The sequence below is a fragment of the Nothobranchius furzeri genome, chromosome 5, assembly GCF_043380555.1.
Source record: "Nothobranchius furzeri strain GRZ-AD chromosome 5, NfurGRZ-RIMD1, whole genome shotgun sequence".
NCBI lineage: Eukaryota > Metazoa > Chordata > Actinopteri > Cyprinodontiformes > Nothobranchiidae > Nothobranchius > Nothobranchius furzeri.
In genome coordinates, this window is record NC_091745.1 from 1,197,501 (window position 1) to 1,222,378 (window position 24,878).

Sequence of the window (24,878 nt, forward strand, 5' to 3'; positions counted from 1 at the left end):
GGAGGTGGTGGAGGACCTAAACTTGGAGACGGCTACAGAAAAGGAGCGCTCAGAAAGACAAGAGGAGAACCACTCCAGAGCAGATCCTGATAGGCCTACCCAGTCTCTGAGCCTCTCCAGTAGCAGGTGATGGTCAACAGTGTCAAAGGCTGCAGTCAGGTCCAGCAGGACCAGAACAGAACAGTCCCCTGCATCACCGTGAATCAGAAGGTCATTAGAGACCCTAAGAAGAGCTGCTGCAGTAGAATGAGCTCTACGAAAACCTGACTGGAAGCTATCATAGAGACAAGTGAAGCTGTAGCAAAGGCTTGACTGGACTTGATGAAGTGATTATTGAAGGAATTTACCATTATAATGTATATATAAGAGATCCGACAACAGAGAAATAAAAGCATTTTAGTAGCTGGGAATTAACTCTGAAAGACTTCAACCTTCTCAGGAGGTGGAGACAGCTTTGGCCTATCTAATACTGAGCATCTGTCTTGTTGGACCAGTTCAGTGAACACCAAGGTACTTAAAGGTATCCACCACATCAATGTCTGCCTATGGATGTTTGCCAGTGAGTGAGGAAGAGTGTTTTTCTGGAAGTCAATCACCATTTCCTTTGTCTTACCGGTGTTCAGGCGAAGGTGGTTACGCTCGCACCAGTCCACAAAGTCCATGATGACTGATCTGTACTCCAAATCATTCCCCTCAGACACACAGCCGACAATGGCCTCGTCATCAGAGAACTTCTAAAGGTGACAGTCTTCAGGTGACATTTGAAGGTGAAGAGAAAAGGAGAGAGCACCGCACCCTGCGGAGCTCACGCCCTACACACAACCAACACACAAATACTGTGGTGCAGCCTCACAAACTGTGGCCTATTGGTGAGGTAGTTGATGGTCCATGCAGTCAGGTGTTTTTCTACTCCTGCATCCCTCATCTACTGCTGCAGTAGACACTGCTGGATGGTGTTGAAGGCCCTTGAGAAGTCAAAGAACATGACTCTCACAGTGCTCTTCTGCATCTCAAGGTGAGTCAGCAGCCGGTGCTGCAGATAGATGAGTGTGGCCTCCACCCCCACGTTTGGTTTTAATGCAAATTGCAGTTGGTCTATTTCCTGGTTCACCGCTGCACATAGATGGGTGAGGATGAGTCTTTCCATGGTCTTCATCAGATGGGAGGTCAAGGCGACTGGTCTATAGTGGTCTGTTACTCTGGGATGTGATGTTTTTGGAACTGGAACCACACAGGATGCCTTCTACAGGATGGGGACCTACTCCAACTGAAGGCTTGGATTGAACATGTGTGTGACTAATGCACAAAGCTGGTCAGCACAGTCTTTGAGAAATCTGGGGCTGATTCCATCAGGACCTGTTGCTTTTCTGCTCTTAAGCTGCCTCAGCTCTCTCCTCACCTGGTCAGATGTAACTGGAGGGAGTGAGTGGTGCTGAGGGGGTTGGCTGGCTCAGTGGCTGGCTGGCTCAGTGGAGGAGTTGGTGGTACCTTTTGCAGCTGTGGGGGTGTAGAGTCAAATCTGTTAAAAAACAGGTTAAGCTTGCTGGCCCAGTTCTGGTCCCCTTCAGCAGACTCACTGGCACCACTCCTCCTACTGTGACCTGTGATGTTTCTGAGGCCTCTCCATGCTCCTCGAGAACTATTTTGACCCAGCTGTTTCTCCAGCTTCTTCCTGTAGATTTCTTTAGCCTGTCTGATCTTATATTTGTTCTTCTTATAGACTCGTCTCTGCTCCTCGTCTCCAGCCATAAAAGCTTTTTTCATATTATTCAGCAGAGATTTCAGTTCACGGGTCAATCAGGGTTTCTTATTAGAGAAACACCTCACTTTTCATACTGGAATGATGTTCTCAACACAGAAATTAACATATTCAGTGACACAGTGGGTCAAGCTGTCAATGTCATCACCATGAGTGCTGCTGAGTGTCTCCCAGTCTGTGGTTTGGAAACAGTCCTTCAGCATTTCTGCGGCTTTTTCAGTCCAGACATTCACAAATTGTTTCTGAGGAGGCTCCCTAATCACCCTGGGTGTGTATTCGAGTTCTGAGCTCGGCCTACCCTGGAGTGGACGGCTGTGGGTGTACCTGGGGGCTTGCTGTTATGATCTCATGAGCCTCTGGCACAGCTGCTGGTTTTGTTTCCTGATTTTCTTTTGAACGGGATATGTTGCTTTTGATGTCTCTTCTATGTACTTCATATTGTCAGACAGGTTCTGTGAAAGTAATTTCATAATCCTACATGTCTACATTTTGTATTTACTCAAGTGATCCTTGTGTGATGTTGAAAGAAACATTGTTTGCTGATCTGACACAATGATTCATGACAAGAGGGCAACTTAACACTACACTGAACAAATCCACTGAACTTTTGTTTTTTCTCCCATTTTTCACAAGCTTAACTGAAAGATCTGAAACATTATTTAAATTTACAAAAAACACAATACTCTCAAATACTGTTCTCAGATCTGTCTAAATCTGTGTTAGTGGGCGCTTCTCCTGTCAGTCAGTATCTGGTGTGGCCATCATGTGCCTCACGCAGGGCAACACTTCTCTGTCACATAGAGCTGGTCAGGTTGTTGATTGTGGCCTGTGGAAAGTTGGTCCACCTCTTCAATAGCTGTGCGAAGTTGCTGAATATTGGCGGGAACTGGAACAGGCTGTCATATGCGCCGATACAGAGCATCCCAAACATGCTCAATGGATGTCTGCAGTATGCTGGCCATGCAAGAACTAGGATGTTTTCAGTTTCCACAAATTGTGTACAGATCCTTGCAGTATGGTGCCGTGGGTTGTCATGCTGCAATATGAGGCGATGGTCATGGATGAATGGCACAACAATGGGCCTCAGGGTCTCATAGTGGTATCAGATGCATTCAAAATGCCATCAATGCACCTGTGTTCATTGTTCATAACATACACCTGGCCATACCAGTACCCCACCGTCACCATGGGCCACTCGATCCACCGCTCACCTGCATGACACCACACACACAGTCTGCCATCTGCCCTAAACAGAGAAAATCAGGATTAATTCGTGAACTGAACACAGATTTAGACAGATTTGTGAACGCTATTGAGTTGAATGGGTCTTTTGTGTATTTGGAAAATGTTTCAGCTCATGAAAATGAGAGAAAAAAGAGGTTAGAAATGTACAATTTTGTTCATTGTCACCTAACAGTACAGTGGGGCAAAAAGTATTTAGTCAGCCACCGATTGTGCAAGTTCTCCCACTTAAAATGATGACAGAGGTCAGTAATTTTCATCATAGGTACACTTCAACTGTGAGAGACAGAATGTGAAAAAAAATCCATGAATTCACATGGCAGGATTTTTAAAGAATTTATTTGTAAATCAGGGTGGAAAATAAGTATTTGGTCAATAACAAAAATTCAACTCAATACTTTGTAACATAACCTTTGTTGGCAATAACAGAGGTCAAACAATTACTATAGGTCTTTACCAGGTTTGCGCACACAGTAGCTGGTATTTTGGCCCATTCCTCCATGCAGATCTTCTCGAGAGCAGTGATGTTTTGGGGCTGTCGCCGAGCAACACGGACTTTCAACTCCCTCCACAGATTTTCTATGGGGTTGAGGTCTGGAGACTGGCTAGGCCACTCCAGGACTTTCAAATGCTTCTTATGGAGCCACTCCTTTGTTGCCCAGGTGGTGTGTTTGGGATCATTGTCGTGTTGGAAGACCCAGCCACGTTTCATCTTCAAAGCTCTCACTGATGGAAGGAGGTTTTGGCTCAGAATCTCACGATACATGGCCCCATTCATTCTGTCCTTAACACGGATCAGTCGTCCTGTCCCCTTAGCAGAAAAACAGCCCCAAAGCATGATGTTCCCACCCCCATGCTTCACAGTAGGTATGGTGTTCTTGGGATGCAACTCAGTATTCTTCTTCCTCCAAACACGACAAGTTGAGTTTATACCAAAAAGTTCTACTTTGGTTTCATCTGACCACATGACATTCTCCCAATCCTCTGCTGTATCATCCATGTGCTCTCTGGCAAACTTCAGACGGGCCTGGACATGCACTGGCTTCAGCAGCGGAACACGTCTGGCACTGCAGGATTTGATTCCCTGCTGTTGGAGAGTGTTACTGATGGTGACCTTTGTTACTGTGGTCCCAGCTCTCTACAGGTCATTCACCAGGTCCCCCGTGTGGTTCTGGGATTCTTGCTCACCGTTCTCATGATCATTTTGACCCCACGGGATGAGATCTTGTGTGGAGCCCCAAATCGAGGGAGATTATCAGTGGTCTTGTATGTCTTCCATTTTCTGATAATTGCTCCCACAGTTGATTTTTTCACACCAAGCTGCTTGCCTATTGTAGATTCACTCTTCCCAGTCTGGTGCAGGTCTACAAATCTTTTCCTGGTGTCCTTCGAAAGCTCCTTGGTCTTGGCCATAGTGGAGTTTGGAGTCTAACTGTTTGAGGCTGTGGACAGGTGTCTTTAATACAGATAATGAGTTCAAACAGGTGCCATTAATACAGGTAACGAGTGGAGGACAGAAAAGCTTCTTAAAGAAGACGTTACAGGTCTGTGAGAGCCAGAGATTTTCCTTGTTTGAATTGACCAAATACTTATTTTCCACCCTGATTTACAAATAAATTCTTTAAAAATCCTGCCATGTGAATTCATGGATTTTTTTTCCCATTCTGTCTCTCACAGTTGAAGTGTACCTATGATGTAAATTACTGACCTCTGTCATCATTTTAAGTAGGAAAACTTGCACAATCGGTGGCTGGCTAAATACTTTTTCGCCCCACTGTATGTCCAAGGATTTTTATCAAGTGGGTCATCTGAGGGATCACATGCGGGGCGCCATACCAGATAACCACAGAGCAGATTAGAGTGCTTTCAATTTCCCATTCCACTATTTCACATCAGTCAGTCAGAATTCTCCATGTTTCTTGCCTGGCATGATTGATGTTTGAGTCCAGGTTTGCATGAGCAGGTTCCTAATGGTGGCTTGTTGATGGAGGCACCGCTAAGTGCACACAGCCATCGAGACTCAGAACCAGCTAAAAGTGGTCTCATGTTGCCTGTGTGTGTGTGTGTGTGTGTGTGTGTGTGTGTGTGTGTGTGTGTGTGTGTGTGTGTGTGTGTGTGTGTGTGTGTGTGTGTGTGTGTGTGTGTGTGTGTGTGTGTGTGTTTGTGTGTGTGTGTGTGTGTGTGTGTGTGTGTGTGTGTGTGTGTGTGTGTGTGCAGCCATGAGTGAATGTTTTGGAATTGGGATTGTGTGTGTCAAGTACAAATGCATTTGGTGGATGGAATTACAGCAGAGCAACCACTCCAACAGCCCGCTCCTGGGCTCTGCTAGAGATCGGTTTAAAGTGGCGGTTGGTTTGATAGTGTTTGTTTTTTGAGAAGGATGATGGACAGAAAAGACAAAAGATGAAAGGACTGTTTTGAAACACATGTGTTAGGGTTGTTTTACTCTTTTGTGAGTGTAGTGTGATCAAAAGGCTGAGATTGGGTATCCATTCATCCATCCATTGTCTGAACCCGCTTTGTCCATGTAGGGTCGTGGGGGGCTGGTGCCTATCTCCAGTGGTCAATGGGCAATCAGGCGGGGCACACCCTGGACAGAGAGCCAGTCCATCACAGGGCAACACAGAGACACACAGGGCAAACAATCACCCCCACACACACACACACACACCTAAGGACACTTTAGACAGACCAATTAACCTAACAGTCATGTTTTTGGACTGTGGGAGGAAGCCGGAGTACCCGGAGAGAATCCACACACGCACAGGGAGAACATGCTAACTCCATGCAGAAAGATCCCAAGCTGGGAAGCGAACCCAGGACCTGCTTGCTGTAAAGCAACAGCTCTAACCACTGTGCAACTGCGTAGCCCAGATTGGGATTGAGATTGGGTATTGTAAGGGATGTCTACAGTGTTTTTTGTTATACCTTTGTTCTCTACAATCCTGTCTGCCTGTGGGAAACACACTGGTCCATACTCATTCTTTGTTTTATGATTTCAATCAGGTTATATTTTCTGTATCCTCTTCCCTGCTCACCTGGACTGCCCTCATATTTACCCGGTTCTGCCATACCACACTCAGCATCTGCTCTAGTAAATCTTGCTTTGAACTGCCGAGTGTGAGGAAGGCACTGGTGATCAGTCGTGATCGTGAATCAACTGGTGTGGCAGACTAAGAAGCAGCTGAGCTTGGGGTCTCAACGCTTTGCTGCAACTATTAATACAGACTTTAATTAGCCTGCTGCAAACGCTGGCGCAATTGGCTCCGTGTCGCCCATGGCTGGCGAGGCAGCCCGATCGATAGGTCTGATCATGCCTTTTTCATCAGTTCAAATGAAAGCACTTTGTCTCCAAACTCTGCCCTGGACTTTGCGAATTACCTTAAAGGCTTTTTGTGGCTGCACCGGCTGTGAGACGTGTTGCAGATGGGGCTTGTATAATCTGGCTGCATTAGAGAACTATAAAGATAAATGAAGGTAGGCTCAAAGCATAACTCATCCTGTCAGAGAAAGGGGTTTAAGACGAGGAAACTTTGTGTTTTCTAAAGCAACCCCTACCACCACCACCTCCCATTACTTCCTACTTTCTCACTCTCTCTGCATCTAAATTGCTTGCATTCCATTTTTAATGCTGTATTTTTCTCCATCTGCTTTGACTGTTCCCGCTTCCCTCCTCTCATCTTTTAGTGGTTTAAAGGTATGGAAGTGTTCATTTAAGCCACTTTTTTCAGCACAAATTGCTCTTCCACCTTTCTCCCAGCACATTTCAATTTGATAGAAAAAGAGTAAGATGTGTTTGCAGTAGCAATTTATTCCATCTGCTTTTTGGCAATATTTGCTGTTGACCTTCAAGTTTCTAATAAGTGCAGGAAAAAAATGGAAATGGCTTGTTCTGAGCCCTCATTTCCCGTGAACTGCTGAGATAGTGTTATGAGTCTTCTCACATGAGTTACTGAATCATGGACTTCATTTTTTACTAACAACCTTCTCACTGTTCACACTTTTGTTTGCTTTGTCTTTCTGTTTCTAATTTTTTTCATTATTTATCTGTTTCTGCTCCCAGTAGATGATGTTCCACCTTATTTCAAGATGGAGCCTCCTCAGACTCAGGTTCACCTGGAGGGAAACCGCCTGGTCCTTACCTGCATGGCCGAGGGCAGCTGGCCCCTGGAATTCAGGTGGATCTACAACGGGACCGAGCTAACCCGCTTCTCCCTGGAATACAGGTGAGTTGTGCACACCACCAGAGTCAGTTACCAGTTATCATTTCTTTTATTCATCAACTGTAGTTATCTCACCACAGGAGGGCATTTTAACAGCATTTAATTGTAACTAATAGCACAATTGCTCATTTTTATTCATTTTACCGACTAATTTTCATGGATTTATTCAACCACGAGTTGGCTGCACATCTCCCTGTTGCGTTCAGGGAATTTCAGATTCATTCTAATTTGTATTTCAGAGCGTGCACAACATTCAGAAATGGTGTAAAGCAGATAATGTGTCTTTTCACGCTTTTTGCCAAAACTATCATTGGTGTTTTAGAATAACACTCATCATGCTTCTCATCAGCTTGCACCATGTGGATGTGCTTCTCTGCTGTTAGAGTTGGGGTGATGAAATGCTGTTTCAAGGACAGCAGTTTTCCTGGACATGATCTATATTTCTGCCACCTAACATGATGTTGGAGAGTTCTACTTAGCAGAGGGTCTTTGATGAGGGAAAGCTTCTGCCGGAGCTGAGAAAAGCCCTTTGAGTGTTTCTCAATGTCAAGGCGCCTGGCCACGTAAGGCGATGTCGAAGGCAGGTGCCTTGCTTACAAGGACACTGTCCTTCCTTGGTCAAAGAAAATGGTTAAATGGAACAGACTTTCATCATGTGACAGCGGTGGTCACGTAATGTCACGGTGGTCACGTAATGTCACGTGACACGGGAGATAACATTATACACTGAACAAAAATATAAATGCAACACTTTTGTTTTTGCTCCCATTTTTCATGAGATGGATTTAAAGATCTAAAATTCATTCCAGATACACAATATTACCATTTCTCTCAAACTTTGTTCACAAATCAGTCTAAATGTGTGATAGTGAGCCCTTCTGCTTTGCTGAGATAATCCATCCCACCTCACAGGTGTGCCACATCAAGATGCTGATCCGACATCATGGGTAGTGCACAGGTGTACCTTATACTGCCCACAATAAAAGGCCACCCTGGAATGTGCAGTTTTGTCTCACTTCAAAATGCCACAGATGCCACAAGCATTGAGGGAGCGTGCAATTGGCATGCTGACAGCAGGAATGTCAACCAGATCTGTTGCTCGTGCATTGAATGTTCATTTCTCCACCATAAGCTGTCACCAAAGGCGTGTCAGAGAATATTGCAGTACATCCAACCGGCCTCACAACCGCAGACAACGTGTAACCACACCAGCCCAGGACCTCCACATCCAGCAGGTTCACCTCCAAGATCATCTGAGACCAGCCACTCAGACAGCTGCTGAAACAATTGGTTTGCATAACCAAACAATTTCTGCACAAACTGTCAGAAACTGTCTCAGGGAAGCTCAACTGCATGCTCGTCGTCCTCATCGGGGTCTTGACCTGACTCCAGCTCATCGACATAACAGACATGAGTGGGCAAATGCTCACATTCAATGGCGTCTGGCACGTTGGAGAGGTGTTCTCTTCACGGATGAATCTCAATTTACATTGTTCAGGGCAGATGGCAGACAGTGTGTGTGGCGTTGTGTGGGTGAGCGCTTTGCTGATGTCAATGTTGTGGATCGAGTGGCCCATGGTGGTGGTGGGGTTATGGTATGGGCAGGCATCTGTTATGGACGAAGAACACAGGTGCATTTTATTGATGGCATTTTGGGGCCCATTGTTGTGCCGTACATCCATGAACATCACCTCATGTTTCAGCAAGATAATGCATGGCCCCATGTTGCAAGAATCTGTACACAATTCTTGGAAGCTGAAAATGTCCCACTTCTTGCATGGCCAGCATACTCACCGGACATGTCACCCGTTGAGCATGTTTGGGATGTGCTTGACCGGCGTATACGACAGCATGTACCAGTTCCCACTAATATCCAACAACTTCACACAGCTATTGAAGAGGAGTGGACCAACATTCCACAGGCCACAATTGACAATCTGATAAACTCTATACGAAGAAGATGTGTTGCACTGCATGAGGCGAATGGTGGTCACACCAGATATTGACCGGTTCTGAGTCCCCAGACCCCCAAACAAGCAAAAAACTGCACATTCCAGGGTGGCCTTTTATTGTGGGCAGTATAAGGTACACCTGTGCACTACTCATGATGTCAGATTAGCATCTTGATGTGGCACACCTGTAAGGTGGGATGGATTATCTCAGCAAAGCACAGGTGCTCACTATCACACATTTAGACTGACTTGTGAACAATGTTTGAGAGAAATGGTAATATTGTGTATCTGGAATGAATTTTAGATCTTTAGGTCCATCTCATGAAAAATGGGAGCAAAAACAAAAGTGTTGCATTTATATTTTCGTTCAGTGTATTTTATACGTATTAGTCTCAATATAAATATATAATGAGTCTTTTACTTTTTAAATTGTGTATATGTTTATTAAATTAAATATATAAGTGAGTTACTACCTGCTAGCCACCGAAGCTGCAACTACTAAGCAACTAACCAACCATAGATAACTTGTTTGGATCTAAAAAAAAACGTTTTAAATTGGAGATCCGCCGTCCTTTTGGAAATACCGCAGTGTATTCTGGGAAATGTTTGACCAAGGCTAGGCTACAAGACACCTCCCGTGTATCCTCGCTCAGCTAGCTAAACGGCTAACAAACAGAGAACACACGCTTTGATAGAACATGAACATTGGAACACGCCTTGGCGGTTCCTGATGACAGATCTCCTAGGCAACCGGGGCGGGGCGAAGACATCAAGGCGAGGTGCCTTGGTATCAGTGTCCCCCCACAAGTCATCGTGGAAGTCGGGAGTCAAAGTCACCTTCTCTTTATTTTGAACCCCATTTTCACGACTTTATTCACAGCCTGACCAGAGCCCTAAACACAGACAAGTACTCTTAGGGGGGATTGTCTGATTGCTATCATTGCTATCACACATACACACTCGCACAGCATCCCTTCCCTGTCTTTTTTTCCATCCCGCACACATCATTCTCCCCTTCCTGTCTTCCCTCGGCATCTCACTGCTCTCGTGTGGCTTATAGTCTCTGGGTCTGCCTCACAGGCCAGCCCTCTGCTTATTATTCTTCACCAGCCTTGATCAAAGAGTAGAACTGGAAACCATTTAATCAGACCCCCACCCAACATCACCCAAAACCCCCACGTCTGAATTGCAGAACAGGGATTCACGGCTGTGGCAAACGCCAGACACCCACATGGTTACAGAAATAAAAAATGAAACTATTCAGGACTGAGTGTTTGGGTTATCTAAGCTAGCTTTTCACACAGCCCATTTAACATGAATACATGTCAGGGGCGAGGAGACAGAGCGGTGTCTGTCTGAAACATGTAACAGGTGCTTGTAGGATTTGATTGAATGAACAGGCTGAAGATACAGGATAACAATGGGGTTTTGTGAGTCTTGCTTGTCAGGATCTCAGCTGTTCTAGTGTAAAAAATACTCCCTCCTTCCTGCAGTTCCCTTCCTATCAGCCACCATCACACCCAGCTAGGTTTTAGTGGTGACTTGTTGTTGTTTAGAGTATTTATCTTTAAGTGGAACACCGTTTAACTGTGTTTCAGGTTTCCAGTTAAAGGTCTTCAATTCAATTCAAAAATACTTTATTAATCCCAGAGGGACATTCAGTTGTGTCAGTACACACAATTCGGAGATCAGACATACATACATAGACACGTGACAAGAATTGGTGACTGTGGTCATTCGCAACACGAGTCGCGCTACCATTATAGATCAAGAGGGTTTATATGAGGATAGAGTCAGGGGGAGTGAAAAAAGGCACTTCAGAGTTACCCCTGACAGAGAGGGCAGCTTTGCTATGCAAAAAAACACCTCAGAGAGAGATGCACACAGACTTCAGACATTACACAACATAAGTGTCCACTAGGTGGGGAGGTAGGGTTGGGACTCTCCTCACTTCAGAGCGTGCAGCTGCAGGAGCAGCGCTCATCACCTCCGTTTGGACAGGGGAGGGAGATAATTTGGTTAGAGGGCACATTGACTCCTAGATACGGTTCCACAGCCTTCACCGGTCACAGTCCTGCCCAGGCTGGGATAGGGAGAAAGGGTTTCCATAGCGACGGCAGCATTCCGCATTTCTTCTAAGGGGGGAGTTTTCACTTCAGCCTCACAGGCTCCAAGGGCACCAGATTCAGATAAGAATTGTTTTGGGGACAGATAGAGATCATTTCCTCTCTGCCTTAGAGTTCTGTTGGTCTTCAACCCCACCAGGTCCAACAATAGCGTAATCAAACTATTCCAATCCGTATTGATCTGTCAACGCTCTCCTTGATCGAATCCACCTTCTGTGCCAGAGCCTGAATCTCAGCCAAAGTTCCAAGCTTACGACTCATTTCGACAATTATCTGAGTGTGAGTTTACAGCACGATGCATTCTATCCCTGAGCTCCGGGATTAAGACAATATTCCTCAAAAGCTTGTTAGTTTTCCGGTAAGCCAGGTAACCGCTCAGGCCAAACAGCAGGAATCCCGACACCAAAATGACGAATATCCAGACATCTTCAGAATCCTCTACAGACAGTTGAGAGAGGCAGATCAAGTTTCACTGTTTCCAGGAGTCCATGATATACCCAGCTGGCTCTGTCCCAGAGGGGCATCCGGGAGCCCTTTCTCCCGTTCTCATTGTTGAAAAAATGTTGTCAATCGCATTGAGAGACCAACTGACAGATCCATGTTTAATCATTTCCAGTTTCCAGAAAAAATGCAGAAAGCACCGTGCACAGGCAGACAGGACAGAGTTCCTTGGGAGGAGGAGGGAGGGAGGGAGAGGAGAAAAAAGTGTCTGTACTCTCCAAGAGCCAGAAGATGAATTCTGAATTAATTTAGCATCTTTAGTGTGGGCGATAAAAGCACCTGGACAACAAATGCTTCTGTTTGTCACGCTGATGATGACTAATTGCACTTGCATCTTTTTTATTCTTCCCATTAGGTACCTGATCCCCTCGCTAGACCGTTCACATGCTGGCCACTACCGCTGCATCGTGAGAAACCGAGTGGGTGCCATAATGCAGTGCAGCACCCAAGTGCAGGTTGCATGTAAGTGCTGGTGCTCTTGCATGTTTTAGTTTTTGTGTGGAAGAATATTTACAAAGATACAAATTCTTTATTTTCTTTCTCTTTTCCTGTTGTACCCCCCCCCCCCCCCCCCAAACCACCACCCCCCACCCCTTCCCCTCCCAATCATTCATCATGTCTGCTAGATATGGGTGGTTTTGTAGAAGGTGAAAGGTCTCAAACTGTCTCTCAGGGCGAGGGTGCTCTCCTCCAGGCACCACGGATACACAGCTTCCCAAAGCCTCAGATAACTTGGTTCAGAGACGGGCGCAAGATTCAATCAAGCAGCCGAATGTAAGTTCACCCAAGTTGGGTTCCTGGGGTTTTAGCGAAGGCTTGACCCATGTGTGCATGTTCATGCTGAAGCAGAACTTCTTTTTCATCAGAGAACTCTATAAAGAAGCTCAACCCCACTCACAGATTCTTCTTACCCCCCCAGATGTTGGCACTAGCCTTGTGTTCATCACTGAATCCCCACGCAGTAATGAAGTGGGTATTATATGCCCCTATTGTCTTCACAGGCAAAATGATGGAAGGGTAGAGATGGATCAGGCAGCAGGGGAACCAATTAGACAAAATTCGACAAAGGGCTTCAACTGATGATATGACTGAGTGACAGCCTTCAACCCTGTTGGGTTTATATGTGCGTAATTGTGCATGTGATACCAGTCTGTCTCAGATTGGATGTACATTTGTGAGGGTGGGGTTCACGGGGTGACTGCATGACTACATGAGATATTCTTAGTTTGTAAGTTTTAGTGGTAGCTTCATTTTTGTTTGCTGGACTCCTGCCTTTTCAGATATGCAGTTTTCCTGAGGCGACACTCTGAAGGTAATCACCTGAGATTAATTTTACCATCCTGACAAATAGAAGTAGGCAGTCCATGAGTCCTCAGAAACCACCTCCATTTATAATTCAGCAGCAGGCTGTAGTATGTCATCGCTGCTATGAAGACTTTCACCCAGAGTTGAGTTGTTGTTTTTTTGAGTTATAGATTAGTGGAAAAAGTTTTCTTGCAAGAAACCCTAAGCACTTAGATAAATCTGGGAGAATTTGCTGTAAAAATATCAAAGCCACTTTCTTTGTTTGCCCAACTCCAGAGCTGCTAACGACACATGTACCATACCATTTTATTTGTTAAGCTCTTTTAAAACAGCTGACCAAAGCGCTGTGTGTGTGTCACCTTTTACAATGCCACGCCCCTTCATCTAATCCATGCATGTGCACGTGCACGCAATCAAGTGAAAAATAAACCAGCTAAATTATAACATTAGAAAGTACTGTTAAAGCCCCAGTAAGGAATATTTTACCTGTTTACTGTAAATCCTGTTTCCAGTTCACAAACTTGTCCTTTTTAATTAATATTTCTCACCAAAATCAATTCTAAATATTCCTCTCAGCTTGAAATTTTACATTTTTAAATACATAAACTGTGGTCGATGCTCCATGGTCATCCACCATCTTACAATACAGTTCAGTAGCACTTTGACTGTTACCTGAAAGTCAAGTCAAAGTTTATTTGTATGGCACATATAGATAGCAACCCTAACCCTAACATTAGCAGAAAATGGGAAGATTAATGTCATAAAAACTAACTAAAAATTAAAAAGTTAAAATCACAAACAACCAAGATGAAATGCATAGCATAAATTACAAATGCTCACAAAATAAATTGAATCATTTAAAATGATTAAAAACCAAAAATAAAAGAAATAAAAGGAAGAAGAAAACCAGCAGCCACAAGTCATCGCTGAAATCCCAAAGCAAACAGATGTGTTTTTAGGTGTATTTAAAAGAGAACAAGGAATCAGATGTCTTCACATCCAAGGGAAGACTTTTCCACAGGACAGGAGCTATTGCAGAGAAGGCTCTAGCACCCTTAATTTTTAAGATAAATCTGCGTGTCACTAATAGGTGGAGATCTGCTGATCTGAGCCTCCCGGACGGTACATACAGATCGATCAGGTCACACAGATAAGAGGGAGCTAAACCATGCAAACATTTAAAAACAAGCAGCGATATCTTAAATTCACTCCTAAACTTAACAGGACTCCAGTGGAGATTTGCCAGTACAGGGGTGATATGATCATTTTTCTTGCTCCTTTGAGAAGGCATGCTGCTGCAATTTGAACATTCTGTAGGCAACCTATTACCGACTGAGGCAGGCCAGCATATAGAGCAATAGTCCAGCCTAGAAGTAATTATGGCATGGATAAAAGAAGCAAAAACACCCATAGGAACATAGGCCTCAGTCCTACAGAGCAGCATCAACTGGAAGAAACAAGACCACCACTTCACTGATCTGATCCACAACAGTTAGGTTCCAATCCAAAATAACCCTCAGATTTCTGACTGTGCGATGACAATAAGAGGAAAGGTCTCTGAGGCTACAATTTTGGTTAGACAGTGCAGTAGCGGAGCCGAAAATGATGATCTCCGTCTTTCTATCGTTCAGTTTCAATAAGTTTGTGTCAAACCATGCCTGTAAATCATTAAGACAGTCTAATAAATCCTGTGAGAGACAGCCACTATTAACAGGTATTGACTTGTACACCTGCAGGTCATCCGCATAAGAATGAGAATCCCATATTTTCTAAAAACATCCTAATGCAAGCCATATATAAAGAAAAAAGGAGTCGACCCAGAACCGAGCCCTGGGGCACCCCAGTCCATCTGTGACACGGATGCAGAACTACTGATCTGGTCCCAACGTGTCCATTCCAAAGTCCTTCTACTCAAGTCTACTCTCATCCCACAGTCTGCCATCTCTTCCAACACGCTCCAGTGTTTGTCCGCTAGTCAGTGGCCAAATCAGCATTGCTTACTGGATCTCCCAAAGCCCTTTACTAACATCGATGTAGTTCTCCACGCGTTGCAGAGATGATGTGCATCTCTGAGGGCTTCTTCTCAAACGTTAACTTTAGACTTGGGTCTCCTTTGGCTGGTAATTCATGGGAGTTTACGCACAGCACACACAGCATGTCTCCTGGCTCTAGCTATGGCTAACAGGCAGCTAGTGATATCCATCTACACTATGCCAACTTTGAGCCACATTTAGCTGGTAGTGGCAGCCAGTTTGTTTACATTAAGCACACCATGATCCACGTGAAGCAGGTGTTGTGGGAAATTATGTTCCCCTAATATATTCTGTATCCCTTAGGCAGTCAAGAGCAAATATTTCCAAATTCACATAACTTATTGTCCATTATGAGGACTAAACAAAGTCAAATTAAAGATTGCTAAACTGACTGAGTTTACATCCTTTTACTTAACTTTCAAAAATAAATAAATGATAAAAAAGCTTGCCGTAAAAGAGTGAACAAGAATGTTTTCTCTGTACATTTTTACTGTTTTTAGGAGGACCTATAGATATAAAACATCACAAGCATGACGGTATTACATTACATAGTGTCCTCACTGATTTATGAAGATAGCCTGAAGACACGACATGGGGGGGCTGTTTGTGCATGTGCATGTGTGTGTGTGTGTGTGTGTGTGTGTGTGTGTGTGTGTGCTGGAGGATGAGTGTTGTGAAGGGGTTTTAACGTCAAGACTGTTTTTAAATTTTTGGGGATGGGAGGGAATGTGGGTATGCGGGGCCTTTTTAATTTGTTAAGCACATTGAGTTGCATTTATTGCATGATTAAGTGCTGTATAAATACAGTTTGATTGATTGATTGATTGATTGATTGATTGATTGATTGATTGATTGATTGAAAACTGAAGCCCTGTGACTTGTGGTGTTCCACAAGGTTCCAATTTAGGACCAACCCTTTTTTCACTATATATTTTACCATTGTTCCCCATCTTCATCAGACACAACATTACGTTTCATTGCTTTGCTGATGAACTTCAGATACATCTTCCACTCTTCCCAAATTCAGCTGTTTCCTTAATGGCCTTCTTAGCAGATGTGAAGCAATGGATAATTTTATGAAATTGAATGACCCGATAACAGAGATTGTATTTATTGGCAGTGAAGACCTGTTAAAGGGTGCTGTGAGCCCACTTGGTCCCTTTTCAGACTTTGTAAAGCCTCATGTAAATAAAACCTGGGGTTTTATGGATGGTTCATTTAAAATGTACTGACAGAAAAGTGCACTAGTCCATTGTAGCTTTTAACACTTGAGGCAACTTGCAAAGGTTAAGTGTTATCTGCTGCTAACTGTCTTTGAACATGTTATTCATCTGTTTGTCTCCTGTCGGCTGGACTACTGCAATTCCCTTTAATATGGCTTAGAGCATTCCTCCCTAAACTGCTTGTAACTGGTTCTAAATGCAGTAGCCTGCCTTTTAACAGGATCAAGGAAGCATGATCATATCACTCCAGTGCTTGCCTCCCTTCACTGGCTACCAGTTCATTTCAGGATTCAGTTTTAATAATTGCTTTTCGTTTATAAATCCCTTCACAGTCTGGCCCCTCCTTATTTAGATGACTTGTTGTCAACCTACTCTCCTGCCAGGAGTTTGAGGTCTGGCTCACAGTCCTTGTTATCCATTCCAAAAGCTGGCCTTAAAACAAGAGGAGACGAGGCATTTTCTGTGGCTGGCTCTACACTCTGGAACAGCCTTCCTCTGCAGATGAGGACCTCCCTAAATGTGGATGCTTTTAAGTCATTGCTTAAAACTCATTTCTTCAACCTGGCCTTTAATGTAGGAGGATTTTCTGTCATTCTATTCTTTAATTTGATCAACCTTTATTAATTGTCTGATATAATGTTGTTTTATTTGAACTTGTTGCTTATTTATGGTTTTATGTTTTAGTAATTTTATTGTCTTGCTATGTTCATCTTGAGTGTTTCATGTAGAGCACTTTGGGTTGCAGAAGCAATAATAAGTGCGCTTTAGAAATAAACTTGACCATGACCTTGACATTGTCCTAACTGGTTCAAAAATGACCTGCGTGAGACACTCCCACGTCTACTAGTTTGGCAACATTTGGCAAATGTTTTTGCAAACACTATAGACTTGATACTAAAACCAGATTTAGGAGTTAAAAGCCAGAGAGAAAAAAGTGTGTTTGAAGGCACCAGCCTAGCCTGGAGGGGCAGCGAGCTCTATAGTTTTGGTGCACATACAGAGAAGGCCCTGTCACCGCCGGACTTCAAGCGTGCCCTAGGAACCGTGAGGAGGAGCTGATCCTCAGACCTCAGGGCACGAGGAAGGTGGTTCTGATAGGTGGTTCAATGCTAGGTTAGAAACACCCGAGGTCACATGAGAGGAGAAGAGTGGAGGTCTGTTGACGGAGCTGCTCTAACATTATCCGGACTGAAAACAATTACCTCAGTTTTGTAGTCGTTTAGACGGAGAACGTTTTCAGCCAGCCACTGACGTTAAGAATATAACGATAGAAGAGTCAGTCAGCTTGAGAGAAAATTAGATTTGACAAATGTCTGCATATAGGTGACAGAAACCTGCATGCTGTCTAAAAAGTGCTCCTAAAGGCAGAACATAGAGGGAGAACAGTAACGGTCCAAGGATGGAACATTTGCTGCTCTAGAAACAGTAAAGCTGCTAAAACTTTGCTGCTTGATGATGAAAGGGCATCTAGTGTGCGTGTGTGTGTGTGTGTGTGTGTGTGTGTGTGTGTGTGTGTGTGTGTGTGTGTGTGTGTGTGTGTGTGTGTGTGTGTGTGTGTGTGTGTGTGTGTGTGTGTGTGTGTGTGTGTGTGTGTGTGTGTGTTTATTGGTATTGGCCTGTCGAAGTTTCTGTGACTCTGACAGCTGAAGTTCCTAATTGTCCAGAAGGGTTCATTCCACACCATTCAAACAGGTGGTGGCAGATATGTGACCAGACTAATCTGGCTGCATGCTTAGTGTCAGCTTTGATTTATTAGGCCCCTTACAGACATCTTGTACTGTCAGTTTAACCTGAGTTTCCTTGTTGCTGGGGCTGTGAACCACAAGGGCCACAGGAAGGATCTGTAAGGAGGTTGAACATCACATTCAAATCGCTAGCACTAGCATACAAAGTCCTGGATGGGACGGCTCCTATACCTGAATCCTCTTGGAAAGTCTTACTTCACAGCCCGGCCGCTCCGGTCATCAGGATTCCGTCAGCTAGCAGTGCCTACACCACGCTCAGGACAATCCAGACTCTTTTCATGTGTCGTTCCACAGATGTGGAACTACCTACCAAGTACTACTAGAACAGGGGCTTCCTTGTTGATTTTCAAGAAACTCCTGAAGACCCTGCTGTTCTGGACCCTCCCTGCAACCGTCCTACACTCTACTGCACACTCCATGTTCGCTTCCCTCTTTCATTCATTCATTAGGGTTCCAAGCCCAACGGGCAGGGAACCCTATTGCTTTTCTACGGATTTTTCATTATTTATTATTTGTCATTTATTATTATTTATTATTCTTCTCCGCTAATACTGTATGGGCACAGGAGCCTGAAATTTCCAGAAAAAATCTGACATGGCAGTCTGATAGAAAATCCTGACCGCTACTCAGATTCGAAAATTTGGACCCTGAGTCACCTAGGTGGCGCTATTGCAGAGGTGAATGCAGTTCAGCTACTAGCTCCCAAACTGTTTCGGTCAGTTTAATTGTACATCTCCATATATTTATTTTTTGAAAAAGCATTTAATTTAGATTCAATAAAATGACAAAACCTGATTTCTCATGACTTCACTCATTAAATCTTCACATTCTTTAAAAAGGAAACAGTGGAATTCCATAGTAATCACGATTGAGAAGTCAGCCATGCCTGTGAAAGATTTGTGTATAGGCTGTGCAAGACGTTTAATGATGTATCTTGAGTGTTACTTTCACTGCGCCGGCTGAAGTGAGCTGACGGGACGCCGGCGGGAGAACGTGTTTTTGGGGCGGGACAGCGTGAGGAATGGCGAAGATGAGGGTGGGGCTAGGTGGGGGACTGGCGCTGGTTGGCTTGGAACCTGTTGATAACTGCTTGCAGTTCTAGTTATTATTATTATTATTATTATTATTATTATTCATTATGCTGCCTCACCGCCACCTAGGACTGACTGAATAGTGTTTGTTCTTAGCCTCAAGGGCAACCTGCTGGCTTCATTATCACCTGTAAGTGGCTTTGGACAAAAGTGTCTGCTAAATTCATAAACATAAACAAGTCCAGTTCACTTGTGGGAGGGTTTAGCACATCTAGGCAGGGCTCAGATAGAGTGGTGTTTACGAATGTTAAATGTTAGCTAGCTTACAAACGTTAGCCTATGTTCTCCGTGCTGCTGTTCACCAATGTAAACAAGCTGCTGACTTCACCAGAATTCACTCTGCTGGATTTATAACATTATGTGATAAACAGTGTTCACTTGTTCATCATTGCTGCAAAGCCAAACGTCCTTTGAGGGCTGCTAGTTTGTTTGGTTGACTGTTGCTGTCCGTCGCCGTCTTCTGTCTCCAACAATGTTATTCAATAAAGCGACAAGTTGGGTTTACACACTTGTTTGTTAGTGCAGCCAACCGTGCAGTAAACGGTTACTATCTTACAGTAAAACCAACAAAATTAAAGCATTATAGGGCCACAAACTGGCTTGTTTTTGACTTTTCATGGTTGTAAACAGTCAGTTGGTATCCCCAAGTAAAATGACGTCACAAAAAAGTCAAAGGTGAAATATTTGGCCGAGGAAACTGCTTAAATCCAAGACATCAAATAAAAGAACAAGAGCGACGTAACCAGATTAAGACTTTGGCATTGTGTGCCTATGGACAATTTAAAATGAATTAGTGAACACTCTAGGCTTTGTTTATGAAACTGTGACCCATATCTTGTGTAAAATATTATTTTAGCGCTAGAAAACCTCTAAATGGGGTTAATTCTGTAAAATGAAGTTTTCCATGAACATTTAACAATTTTACTTTTTTGCAAGGAGTGTAATGGCTCATATTGGTATTCAGTACTGGCAAGTATTCAAAATGAAGTAATTAACTGTACTTTATCTCTTACAGTTTGCTCCAATATGAACTTTGACCACAACATTAATCTCTGGTAGAACAAACTTAGAAACGTTAAGCATGCTATCAAATGAACAATATATTTGGTGACGCTTCACAGTAAGGGTTAATTTATTAATGGTACTAAGTGCATTATTAAGCATTGATAAACAACGGATCCCTTTAATTTCATTATCAATATTAAGTGTCCCTAAAGAGACTATGTGTAGTTTTTACAGTTAATCTCCGGAAATATCCATTGAAATGTTGTTGAAAATAAATTAAATGATGCCCAGTTGTTAAGAAATATTAGTAACATATAACCATAAAAATCCAGTCTAAAATACATGGGAGTGACTCTTAAGTCTCTGGGCGACGCCATATCAGATGCAGTGTTACCTTCTACGGAAGCCCTTGTGGACAAAATGCATTTAATGATTATAACAAACCGTTACAGTAATTTCGCCATTTGTAAACATTGTTGTTTTACGTGTTTACCTCTTCACTCGTTGCCAGTGATTGAAGGGAGTCTGATCTGCTGGTCATTTTGCTGGAGGTTGCACTCCCAGGGATTTTTGACCCTAATGGTCATCCTTGGGTAAGGTCTTACTCCAACACAACGATACTGCTTGCTTTCAGTTATTTAGGTATGTACTGCCACCAGGGGAAAATACACATTGTCACTTTAAAGGTTAGGACAAAGGGTCAGTGTGTGTGTGTGTGTGTGTGTGTGTGTGTGTGTGTGTGTGTGTGTGTGTGTGTGTGTGTGTGTGTGTGTGTGTGTGTGTGTGTGTGTGTGTGTGTGTGTGTCGGGGGTTCCTGCTTAATAATGAACTACTTAATATTACAATTTATGTTAAGCAGTTGTTATTGTTTAATTTAATTGTTTATCATTGCTTAATAGTGCACTAAGTAACGTTAATAAATGCACCATTACTGCAAAGTGTTACCGTATTTTTATCTTAGCTTCTGCTGAAAATATCCATCTAACCAAAACCAACTGCTTCAAAGAGCAAAACCCAGACAGAAGAAATGTGCAAAGAAACATTTGACTAATCAAAAACAAAATGACAAAGACTTTTCTGCTCTACAAATTTGGTCTTGTCTTAAGAGAAAGTTGCAGATGGAACTAATGATGAAAATATGTTTGTGCACAGCTTCTTGTGATTTATGTGCATACGTGTGTCTGTTTTCTTCAGGACTCAATCACTGTAAGAAACAAGGACTCCCTAATTTAATGATCTGAGTGGGTTTAAGTACGGGTTTCTTTTCTTGTAGGTTTGTTTAATTGTATCCAAACGGTTGACTCTGATGTCTGCGTGCAGCTCATTTGGGAGCTCGTTTGTCCCGGTATCATATCGCTGCAGTTATTATGGAACTGCAGTGGAGAGAGGACTTTATTGCTCGTGATACAAAATAATGCTTTTTTTTCACGCTTGTGTTTATTCGTCTGTTCAGCGCCATCACTTTGGACAACACTCTGGTCATCCTGTCCACGGTAGCCCCAGATGCAGGACGTTACTACGCCCAAGCAGTCAATGACAAGAACGGGGAGAACAAAACCAGTCAGCCAGTCACACTCACAGTGGAGAGTAAGTACGCACAAAAACACACACTCACAGTGGAGAGTAAGTACGCACAAAAACACACACTCACAGTGGAGAGTAAGTACGCACAAAAACACACACTTACAGTGGCACCGATGCAGCAGACGTCCTCGCCCACTCAAGTGAAACACACGACCAACCAGCAGTTTGATTGTGTCAGCAGCAGATGACATCAACAGGCTGCTGCAGATGAAAATGCCAATTTTTGTCATTTATTTTATTTCAACACAAACATTCATCACCATAGGTTTACAACAGGTGGCTCTACTCCAGATAATAGAAACATAAATAGCTCCCTCTATTGGTGGACTCTTTCATCAGATCAAAAGGACAACAACCACAAAAACTGACCTCCTTTTCTCCCCTCCTTTATGAGCTCATTTGAGGTCACATGTTGTTTTTTAAGTGAAGCCAAAAGAGACTGTCTCTCATTGGCTGGATAGGAATGTATAAAGTATACTTTTTTCTGTCACAAAGCAGGTTTCTACAAAAAAAAAAAGATGCAATTTAAAGATAAGGTCACACAACACACCCGATGCAAAAACTGACTTTACTTACAAAGCAAACACGTTTTCTACTTCAGCTAAGTATAGCATAAGGGAACCAAGCATGGTGACAAGCCAGTTTATTGATATTCAGACTCTGTCTGAATATTTGTTATCCTCCCACCTTTTCTCACATTGATGTAAAGAAAGTCACAGAAAAACTCCCACTTTCTCTCATGTGTTTCTTACTTGATTTCTTGCTGGCTTCTTTTCTGAAGCCATTTGATCTAAAACTAGTTTTGCAAAATTCACGTTGAATTCACTTAAGCAAGAATATATGTAAAGCATTAAAATATATATTAAAGGCTTTCTCAGATTTCAACAATAGTTTTCTTCCACCCCACCCTACTGAATTAATATTGACCTCAGCGCTTAGACATGAGTCCCCCAATCCATCAAGATTAATGAAAAATAACATAAAATTAATTTTAATGAAATAAAAAAACATGTGTGGGAGTCAAGGCAAGTCCTTTCTGATCAGTGATTACATCCTGGTGCTCAGATGCCATTTGGTGATAACGGACCCATGATAAACTCACTTTCAAAAACATACAATTTGTTTATTGTACCATTTACAGCCTGCAGTCCATTCTGCTACAGTGTTCAATGACAGTGAAAAAAAAACATGAAATGAAAAAAAATCAAAGCACTAAACATGTTATCAAAGGGCCTCTTCTTGTCTGTAGGCTGGGTCAGGCTACAGCACTTCATCAACATCACATGCAATATTTTCCCTCCTGAGGCTCAAATTGGGTTGCACTCTAAGTCCTGCTTCCCTCAATGTCAGCCCATGGACAACAACATGGTCTATGATTGTTGCTCAAATTCCATCCATCCATCCATTTTCATCCGCTTATTCAGAGTCGGGTCGTGGGGGCTGTAGCCTGAGGCGAGAGGCCCAGACTTCCCTCTCCCTAGCCACTTGGGCCAGCTCCTCCGGGGGAATCCCAAGGCGTTCCCTGGCCAGGTGAGAGACATAGTCCCTCCACCGTGTCCTGGGTCTACCTTTAGGTCTCCTCCTGGTTGGACGTGCCCGGAAAACCTCACCAGGGAGGCGTCCAGAAGGCATCCTGACCAGATGCCAGAGCCACCTCAACTGGCTCCTCTTGATGTGGAGGAGCAGCGGGTCTACTCCGAGCCCCTCCCGAATGACTGAGCTTCTCACCCTATCTCTAAGGGAGAGCCCAGCCACTCTTTGGACAAAACTCATTTTGGCCGCTTGTATCCGCAATCTCGTTCTTTCGGTCACTACCCAAAGCTCATGACCATAGGTGAGGGTAGGAACGTAGATCCACCGGTAAATCGAGAGCTTCACCTTCTGACTCAGCTCTCTCTTCACCACGACAGACCGGTACAACGCCCGCATCACTGCAGACGCAGCACCAATCCGCTGATGAATCTCACGCTCCAGTTTTCCCTCACTCGTGAACAACCCCGAGATACTTAAACTCCTCCACTTGGGCCAGGACCTCATCCCTGACCCGGAGAAGGCATTCTACCCTTTTCCGAATCAAGACCATGGTCTCAGATTTAGAGGAGCTGATGCTCATCCCAGCTGCTTCACACTCGACTGCGAACCGCTCCAGCGAAAGCTCAAGATCACGTTCTGATGAAGCCAGCAGGACCACATCATCTGCAAAAGGCAGAGACCTGATCCTCAGGCCACCAAAACGGATGCCCTCCACACCTTGGCTGCGCCTAGAAATCCTGTCCATAAAGGTTATGAACAGAATCGTGACAAAGGGCAGCCTTGGCGGAGCCCAACTCTCACTGGGAATGAGCCCGACTTACTGCCGGCAATGCGGACCAAGCTCTGACACCGGTCATACAGGGACCTAACAGCCCGTATCAGAGGGTCTGGTACCCCATGCTCCCGGAATACCCCCAACAGGGCCCCCCGAGGGACGCGGTCAAACGCCTTCTCCAAATCCACAAAACACATGTGGACTGGTTGGGCAAACTCCCACGCACCCTCCAGGATCCCCCTAAGGGTATAGAGCTGGTCCAGTGTTCCACGGCCAGGACCAAAACCACATTGCTCCTCCTGAATCTGAGGTTCAACAATCCGACGGGCCCTCCTCTCCAGGACCCCTGAATAAACCTTACCAGGAAGGCTCAGGAGTGTGATCCCCCTGTAGTTGGAACACACCCTGCGGTCCCCCTTTTTAAATAAGGGGACCACCACCCCGGTCTGCCAGTCCAGTGTTGCTCAAATTTAATCGGATATTTCCACTCTTTGTCTTGCTCTTCCTCTTCACCCTCCTCTTTCTCTTTCTTGCCCTCCTCCTCATCCCCCACCTCGCATACACACTCGTCCTTGTCCTCTCACATGAATTCTTCTATCCATTGTCACACTTTCTCATTCCCACCTTCAACAACCTGTTTGCTCTCTGAACTTGCTTATAGTGGTTGTCACATCATTTGAAACAAGTGAAATCTATTTTGACTGATTGTGTTCAATCAATGACATTTGTGCTCTTGTTATGGGTACATGTGTGCCACTTGTGTTTACCGTTATGGACGACA

At 43.9% G+C, this 24,878-nt stretch overlaps 1 protein-coding gene across 7 annotated transcripts in view; it reads left to right on the top strand.

The window, feature by feature from the left end:
• The window catches only part of sdk2a (sidekick cell adhesion molecule 2a), a 161,166-nt gene that overhangs the window by 79,661 nt on the left and 56,627 nt on the right, over positions 1-24,878 (top strand). For 3 of the 7 annotated variants that reach the window (XM_070551312.1, XM_070551315.1, XM_070551314.1), the window contains exons 2-5: positions 7,065-7,227; positions 12,159-12,265; positions 12,430-12,577; positions 21,659-21,864. In XM_070551312.1, coding sequence (XP_070407413.1) covers positions 7,065-7,227; positions 12,159-12,265; positions 12,430-12,577; positions 21,659-21,864 — 624 coding nt within the window. The remainder of the gene's footprint in view (positions 1-7,064; positions 7,228-12,158; positions 12,266-12,429; positions 12,578-21,658; positions 21,865-24,878) is intronic. The other 4 variants (XM_054731334.2, XM_054731336.2, XM_054731337.2 and 1 more) reach the window with 2 other exon arrangements.